This window comes from Gekko japonicus, unplaced genomic scaffold (genome assembly GCF_001447785.1).
Source record: "Gekko japonicus isolate JY-2015 unplaced genomic scaffold, Gekko_japonicus_V1.1 scaffold3005, whole genome shotgun sequence".
In the NCBI taxonomy this organism is placed as follows: domain Eukaryota; kingdom Metazoa; phylum Chordata; class Lepidosauria; order Squamata; family Gekkonidae; genus Gekko; species Gekko japonicus.
Window position 1 is genome coordinate 180,096 of NW_015168747.1, and position 8,753 is coordinate 188,848.

At 53.0% G+C, this 8,753-nt stretch overlaps 1 protein-coding gene across 1 annotated transcript in view; it reads right to left on the reverse strand.

Annotated features, from left to right (window-relative positions):
* LOC107114192 (WD repeat-containing protein 90-like) overlaps positions 1-8,753 on the reverse strand; it is a gene marked incomplete at its 5' end in the record, with an annotated part of 18,238 nt that overhangs the window by 5,291 nt on the left and 4,194 nt on the right. The window contains 6 exons of the mRNA XM_015415630.1: positions 417-560; positions 752-882; positions 2,751-2,931; positions 4,135-4,257; positions 6,392-6,563; positions 7,747-7,858. Coding sequence (XP_015271116.1) covers positions 417-560; positions 752-882; positions 2,751-2,931; positions 4,135-4,257; positions 6,392-6,563; positions 7,747-7,858 — 863 coding nt within the window. The remainder of the gene's footprint in view (positions 1-416; positions 561-751; positions 883-2,750; positions 2,932-4,134; positions 4,258-6,391; positions 6,564-7,746; positions 7,859-8,753) is intronic.

Genomic DNA, 8,753 nt, shown 5'->3' on the forward strand with positions numbered 1-8,753 from the left:
AAGAGCGTAGCGGCGTTTAAATGACTGAAGGCATTATCAGAATTCATTTTGGTTCCAGGATAAACGTTTTGACTCTGAAGAAGAAACCAGGGCAATGTAAATTTAAGCTAGCTATGGCTTCAGTGCGGTTTGAATCTTCTTCATTGCTTTCAGGCACAAAGGGGCTTTCCCTGACTAGCAACTGGGTTAGATCCCGGACTCGAGTCTTACGGTTCCTTAGGTATCCTGAGCAATGCAGCCTGCATCTTCTCCTCCTTTCCTTTTGGAAAGGCCAGGGGCTGGGTGTGGGAGGGGAGAGCAATGTAACTGCCGTGAATAATCACGGACCAGCTCCGCTTACCCTTTTCAGGACTGGACCGCACACAAGACATGAAACGACGCCCCCTCAACCAGCAAGCCTGAAAGACGGTTCTCACCTCGGGACCCGCGGGAGCCGGAAAGCTCAGCCAATCAAGGAGCTCGCATTTGTCCTTCATCCAGTCTGAGACCCAGACGCTCACGCGCCGGTCGGCACTCGCGGCCAGCCAGAGATCGCTGCCGTCGACCCCCAGCTCGGCGTGCTGGAGAGAAACAAAAAGCCGGAATGACGCAAGCGCTCTGGATAGAAAAATCCTCCCATGCTCCAACTGCGGCCGTGGCTTAAACGGTCACTCCCTTGCCGGGGGCCGCGAAATCACCCCGCAAGCAAAGTCCACGAGCGGGGCACGAAGCTGACGCATGGGCCCCGCTGCCGGAGAGGCGGCCATCTCACCTGCTTCCTCGTGCCGTTGATGACGTTTATGGGGGACGATCGATGGTCGGTCAGGAGCCGGATGGTCATCCCCGTCCGCGGGCTGCTGACAGCCACCAGCCCCTCCTTGTCGCCGGACAAGATGATTTCGCCTGGAGATGGGAGGGAGACCATTCACAGCCCTGTTGAAGACAGACAGCCCTCTCCAAAGATCTCCCTGTCCCACCCGGTAGTCTTCAGCGAGGCTCCCTCTAAGCTGTGGAGTCCTGTGAGCAAAAATCCTACTTGGTAAGCTCCTGGCATGAAAGTTACGAGCGAGCGATTTGGCTCCTGCATGAATCAGTTTGCTCTGAAGCCCTCCTGCCTGCGCTGAGACGGAAACGTGTGAGCTGGAGGCTAGAAAACGGTGAGCCAGCTCACACTCACTCATCTGAGAGGGAACACTGGTCTTCAGGAATGTCAACGAGGGCACAAAAGGGACGATGTCGGAAGGGAACACGGAATATATTGCCCTTGGTTGAAAGCGAATGAAAAGTTAAAAGATTTGTATGCTGGGACTGTGGAGGACTAGTGTTTTTTGGGGAAGAGGGGGACCGAAGCAGGGCTTCGGCCAAGTGCAAGGTGATGCACATTGGAGCCAAAAATCCTAACTATAAATACACATTGATGGGGTCTGAACTGGCAGAGACTGATCAAGAGAGAGATCTTGGAGTCGTAGTAGATAACTCACTGAAAATGTCGGGACAGTGTGTGACTGCAATAAAGAAGGCCAATGCTATGCTGGGGATTATTAGGAAGGGTATTGAAAAAAGATCAGCCAATATCATAATGCCCCTATATAAATCAATGGCGCGACCTCATCTGGAATACTGTGTGCAGTTCTGGTCACCACACCTTAAAAAGGATATTATAGCTTTGGAAAAAGTGCAGAAAAGGGCAACTCGAATGATAAAAGGGTTGGAACACTTTCCCTATGAGGAAAGATTAAGTCGCTTAGGGCTCTTTAGCTTGGAGAAAAGACGACTGAGGGGTGACATGATCGAGGTTTATAAGATTATGCATGGGAAAGAGCAGGTAGAGAAAGAGGTACTTTTCTCCCTTTCTCACAATACAAGAACTCGTGGGCACTCCATGAAACTGCTGAGCGGTCGGGTTAGAACGGATAAAAGGAAGGACTTCTTCACCCAAAGAGTGATTAACACTTGGAATTCACTGCCACAGGAAGTAGTGGCGGCTACAAGCATGGACGGCTTCAAAAAGGAATTAGATAAGCATATGGAGCAGAGGTCCATCAGTGGCTATTAGCCACACGGTATAGCTAGGGGCTCTGGGGCAAGTGATGCTCTGTCATCTTGGTGGTTTTTTTTGGGGGGGGGGTCAACAGTGGGAGGGCGTCTAATGTCCTGGCCCCACTGCTGGACCTCCTGATGGCACCTGGTATTTTTGGCCCCTGTGTGACACAGAGTGTTGGACTGGATGGGCCTCTGGCCTGATCCAACATTGGCATCTCTTATGTTCTTATGGGCTACCAGTCATGATGGATATTGACTCCCTTCAGTAAAAGAGGTAATAGGCCACTTTAAATCAGTCGCTGGGGAGCACGGGTGGCAGGATGAAGAAGAGGAGGTTGGATTTACACCCCGCCCTTCACCCGGAGTCTCAGAGCAGCTTACCATCTCCTTTCCCTCCCCCTCCCCACAACAGATGCCCTGTGAGGGAGGTGGGGCTGAGAGAACTCTCTCGAGGACTGCCCTTGAAAGAACAGCTCCGAGAGAACTTGTGACTGACCCAAGGTCACACCGCCAGCTGCATGAGGAGGCATGGGGAGTCAAACCCAGTTCTCCCAGATTAGAGTCTGTGCTTCTAACCACCACACCGAACTGGCTTTCTCACTGAACTGGATGTAGTTATCCAGCTTGCGGGTGCTGGACCGGATGGGCCTTGGGCCTGATTCAGCCAGGGTTCTTCTTATGTCCTTATGATCCACCACGAAAGGCCAGCGAAGGCTTCAAGCTCTTACCGTCCGCGGAGTAGCTGAGGGCCGTCACGGCGACCGAGTGGGGGTGCATCTTCAGCTCCATCTCCGTCTGGGAAACGCTGAACACCCGGAGGGTGCCGTCGCTGTAGCCGGCCACGATATGCTGGCCTTCTGCCCCGCCGAGGGAGTTGGGCACCGGGCTCCAGCTGAGGCACAAGCAGCTCTGTTGGGGTGGCAAAAGGAACACGTCGGAAAGGCTGACGGGCAAAAGTTCGGAGGGGGGCAGGGAGGGGAAGGCACTGCGGCCGATTTCCCGTTTCCTGGCCTCCTTGTGAAAGGTGGGAGCGTGTCAGCTGAAGAACACACACACACTTCATTGATTTTATTACACTTATGAATCGCCCACCCTGCAAGCAGGCTCTGGGGGATTTACCACCTTAAAAACATTTAGGGACACAAATTATAAATAGAATACTGGAGTAGATCAACAAATTAAACCAATCCAGGATGGGCAACGTAACGATCCCCCTTTGCCGGCTACACCGCTGTCTCGTGCAGCAAGGCAGGGGAGGGAAGGGGGGGAGAAAAAAGAAAAAGGGAAAGACTGCAGGTCTTAACTTGACTCCCCACTCCTCCACATGCAGCCAGCTGGGTCACAAGCTCTTTTAGAGATGTTCTCTCAAGGGCAGTTCTCTCAACAGCTCTCTGCCACACGAGTCTTCAGCCAAGCCAGCACGCCACTTTGACCAGAGGAGGGACCGAGGTCCCGTGGGCTGGCGGCTGCATTGGCAGCGAATTCCCTGTGGGGTTGGTAGATTCTTTACCTCTCCCTCGACTTAGAGCAGGGCCAAAAGAAACTCCGCTGCCTTTCCATTAGCTGTGCCAGAGCCACGCCGACCTCCTGAGAGCCAGTGTGGCAGGGTGGTTAGGAGCGTGGATTCTGATCTGGGAGCACCGGGTTTGATTCCCCGCTCCTCCACAGGCGGCCAGCTGGGTGGCCTTGGGTCAGTCACAAGCTCTCTCAGAGCTGTTCTCTCAAGGGCAGTCCTCGAGAGAGCTCTCTCAGCCCCGCCTATCTCACAGGGCGTCTGTTGTGGGGAGGGGAAGGGAAAGGACTTTGTAAGCCGCTCCGAGACTCCGAGTGAAGGGCGAGGTATAAATCCAATCTTCTCCTTCTGTTCTCTCCTGCTTCTCCTTAGATTTGCAGGTGAGCCTCCCATCGCCTTTGCAATAAGGCTGTGCCCCCCCCCCCAGTTCCTTGGGCACACACCCCGGGGCCAGGACTTGCTCGCCCCCTGCACCACACGGCCTCCGGACAGAAACCGGCCTAAGGAACAGTCTCTCGGCTCTACGAAATGCCTGAAGACCTGTACGCCGGACGCGGTGGGGGGAGAGTGGGGGGGGAGCACAGCTCCGGGAGGCTTACCTGGTTGAGGACTTGAAACTGCACCACCAGCTCCATGCTGGCCAGGGACCACACCCTCACGCTGCCGTCCTCCCCGCACGTCGCGCAGTGGGACTCGTCGGGGCTGAAGGCGACCTCGCTCACCTGCGGAGACAGAGAGGGAGGGATGAGGGGGAAACGGGGGCGGAGGTCTTCCACCCGAAGAGGCCGCAGCTGGGGGGGGGGTAGAGCATCTGTTTTGCAAGCGGGAGGTCCCAGGTTCAAACAGAGAGCCAGTTTGGTGCAGTGGTTAAGTGCGCGGACTCTTATCTGGGAGAACCGGGTTTGATTCCCCACTCCTCCACTTGCACCTGGCTGGATGACCTTGGGCAAGTCATAGTTCTGATAAGAGCTGTCCTTGAAAAAGAGCCGTTTCTGTCAAGAGCTCTCTCGGCCCCACCTACCTCACAGGGTGTCTGTTGTGGGGAGGGGAAGGGAAAGGACTTTGTAAGCCACTCTGAGGCACCTTTGGGTTGTGAAGGGCGGGGTATGAACCCAATCTCTTCTTCTTCTTCAATCCCTGGCATCTGCCGATACTAGGACCACGTATTAGGTGACGTGAAAGACCTCAGCCCCAGACCCCAGAGAGCTGCTACCTGAATGAGTGGACCCGGGACCCCCGATCCTTTTGAGCCTGCAGCCACCTTTGGAATTCTGGCACAGCATTGTGGGTACAGCTGCAACATGGCTGCCACAAAATGGTGGCTCCTCAAGGCGGAGCCAGCCACAAAACGGATGCCAACTACGGCCTTCGGTCACACAGCGATGACCCTTGTGATGCAGTGGCAGCCGCTGCTAGAGCCACGTTTTTGCAAATCGGCACTGTCAATCAAATCTCCAGTGGCCCATCAGACGTCTGGCTGGGCACAAGCCCCACCTGACCCCACCCTAGAGATGTAAAATTTCCGGAAATTTTGAAGATCGGAAAAAACCCCGGTTTTTTTCCAGTTTTTTTTTCGGGGAAAAACGGAAATTTCTGGAAAAATTGAAAAAAATGCTACATTAGCACTTCTTTTGTCTTTTCTAGATTGAAAGTCATTCTGTTACTTTAGGAACATAAAATATGACTATGGACATTTTAACTTGGCATGAAATTATCACAACTAGCCTATTAAAAATATAGTGTATCCAAACAGTTATTACAAACAGAATACCCACCCACATGCAAAAAAAACCCTGAAACCTTTTTCTTTTCTTGTGACAATAGCACCTCCTAAAGGAAGAAATGCATCTTATTCTTGCATTGGAGAGTTCAGTTTGTAACCTAGGACTTGCTTGTCCTCAGTGTTAAAATAAAATGTTCCATAATCAATTTTTTTCTTTTCTTTTTTCAATTTTTCCAATTTTTTGGAAAAAAACAAAAAAGGCTTCAGGAAAAAAACGGAAAAAAACCGTTTCTCCCCCCGAAATTTTCCAGTTTTTTTTCCGGCCCTTCACATCTCTACCCCACCCACTTTCTAAAGCACTTCGCGGACACTGTGGCACCCATGGCCTCCACGTTGGGGACCCCCGGAGCAGACAATACTGACCTAGACGGAATAAAAGTTAGATGCCGTATAAGGCAGCTTCATCTGTGTGCGTGTGTGTAAGACCACCAGGTGACTCATGGAAGGAGGAGGAGGAGGAGGAGATTGGATTTATACCCCGCCCTTCATTACCTGAAGGAGTCTCAGACCGGCTTACGATCTCCTTTCCCTTCCCCTCTCCACAACAGACACCCTGTGAGGTAGGTAAGGCTGAGAGAACTCTCTCGAGAACGGCCCTTGAGAGAACAGCTCTGAGAGAACTTGTGACTGACCCAAAGTCACACCAGCAGCTGCACGTGAAGGAATCAACCCTGATTCTCCCAGATTAGAGTCCACGCCCCTAACCACCACACAGAACTGGCCCCATCTTCAGGGTCATGAGCTTCTACAGAGCCACCCATGACTGGCTTTGTTGCCTTTCAGAAGGACCTGTTCCTAGCGCATATGCATTTGGGCAGCAAGGAGCAAGGACCCTTTGCGGCCATGCTGTTAGGAGAAGGCGGCCAGGACAGAATGCCTTTTTTAGCATGGGCAAATTCAGAGAGTCTGGCTCCTTCCCTTTTTGCCATGCAACTTCCTATCATGTGCTTCGTTGGGCCAGCCGGCGGTTACAAGGGGCCCTGAGCCCGGGGAGTTCGAAGACACCTCCGCCTTAGAAACTGGTCCACCTGCTTTGAACCTTTGCAACCGAGAGACCCTTTGGAGCTCGGCACCTTATTCTTGTGGCCGCTGATCAGCCGGATGCTGGTGTTCTCCGCCCAGTTGATGTACCACAACGTCCCCGCGGTGGTGCCTACGATCCCCATATCCATGCAGTCGTCGAAGGTGGCGCTGACGACGGTCCCGTCCAGGGTCATCTCCTGCTCCAAGAGGACCGAGCTGGATCTACGGCCCAGAAAGGAAAGCGTACGTTAATCTTCTCCCCCCTGGCTGTGGAGGGCCTGCAGGTACGGCCACGTGGCTCTACCTTAAGAGCTCTGAAACTCCGTTTCAGCATTTCCTGCAGTCTGCAGATGCAGAATAAGGTCGGTCGACTGTAGGAACGATGGAGTTAATTGACGTGTGCCTGCTGTAATGCAGGGCTACCCCCCTCCATCCCTCCTGGCTAGAACGACAGGAAGAACCACTAAGACTGTGCGCTGGCATAACCATTAGGTTAAAGAGGGAGACCCGACATGGGATGGATGGACTCCATCGAGGAAGCCACAAAGGCCCTCCGTTGGCAAGACCTGCGCAAGGGTGTTGTATTAACAATAGGACGTTGTGGAAGTCATTCATTCATAGGGTTTCCATAAGCCTACACTCTGCCTAGAAGCTAAAATGACTGAACTGAGGCTATCGCACTTTGGTCGCGTCATGAGAAGATGAGACGCGCTGGAGGAGATAAAGTCCCAACCTGAGATAGATTGGCTCAGCGAAGGAAGGCCTGACCTTCAGCTTGCAAGACCTGAGCAAGGCTGTTAACAAGCCGACGTTTTGGAGGTCATTCATTTATAGAGTGGTTTTCCCAATCATTTTTAAACATTTTTTTAAAGGCATGCGCTCCTTTAAGCAGAATGGGGTGCTGTGGTTGACTAATTCCCGCACTGAGCAAGGGGGTTGGAGTAGGTGACCTCTAGGATCCCTTTGAACTCTGTGTCAAGAAACTGGTCTCCTTTAAGAGAGTTTTCCTGCCCAAGTGTTAGCCTTCGTGGCTATCGAAGACGTCACCCCCACCTGCCGGCTTGTTCTCAGACTTGGGCTGGCGGAAGTGATTCACTTGCAGCGGCCAAGAACTGTCATCTGCAGTGGCTGACAGCTTGCAACGGAGAGATCCATCCTGGGAACAGCCTTCTATTGGCTAAATGGCTTTTCTTTCTGCCCTCAGAACTTCAGGCACACCAGAAAAAAAATCTGCCCCATAAGCCACAAGATCCTGGCTACGGGCGTGCACGTCACACACACCTCTTTTATCACGGGCTGATTTTTAAAAAACAAAACGGCTGCTGTATGAGGCTGTCCGCACCACGGACACAGGTTCTGGATACCTGCCGAAATTGTTCACTGTTGCCCTGCACGAGATACTGACCTGGCTCCGGAGCCTCTGACCCTCAGCTCCTGAACGGCTGCCACTGACCAAAGCCGGATCCGCTTGGTGTTGCTGCCGCTGACCAGCCGGTTCCCGTGAGACTGCAGCACGCCTAGAAGGGGAAAGGATTTCCGCCCATTAACCTCACCATAGATCTGGGAGCCAGGCGGAGCTTTGGGTGGGTTTATTTTTTATTCATTTGATTTACTTTGTTTATAACCCCACCTTCCTCCCCAATGCGGCCCAAAGCGGCTTGCATCGTTTTCCTCTCCTCCACTGTATCCTCGCAACAACCCTGTGAGGCGGGATAGGCTGAGAGCGCGTGCCTGGCCCAAGGTCACCCAGCGAGCTTCCGGGGCAGCGTGAGGATTCGAACTGGGGTTTCCCAGAGCCCAGCCCGACACTTTAACCCCAATGCCATGCTAGCTGGTTTTTTGCAGAAGATTCAGAGGTCTCCAAAGCAGGGCACCAAGGCCATGGTCTGTATATCTCCCTCCACTGCTGCAGCTGCCACAACTAACAAACCAAACAGTGGCTTGGCTCATCAGCTGCAGGAGTAGCAGCAACAAGGGTAGCCTGGAGAGGAGACGACCGAAGAAGAGATCGGATTTATACCCCGCCCTTCACTACCTAAGTGAGTCTCAGAGTGGCTTACAATCTCCTTTCCCTTCCCTTCCCCTCCCCACAACAGACACCCTGTGGGGTCGGGTGGGACTGAGAGAGCTCTGACAGAAACTGCCCTTGAGAGAACAGCTCCCGAGAGAACTTGTGACTGACCCAAGGTCACACCAGCAGCTGCACGTGGAGGAGTGGGGAATCAAACCCGGTTCTCCCAGACTAGAGTCCGCGCTCTTAACCACTACATCAAACTGGCTCTCTGAGAGTGCTTGAAGGGCTGTCATCTAGAGGATGGGGCAGAGTTGTTTTCTGTTGCCCCAGAAGGTCGAACCAGAACCAACGGGTTGAAATTAAATCAGAAGAGTTTTCGGCTAAACATTAGGAAGGGC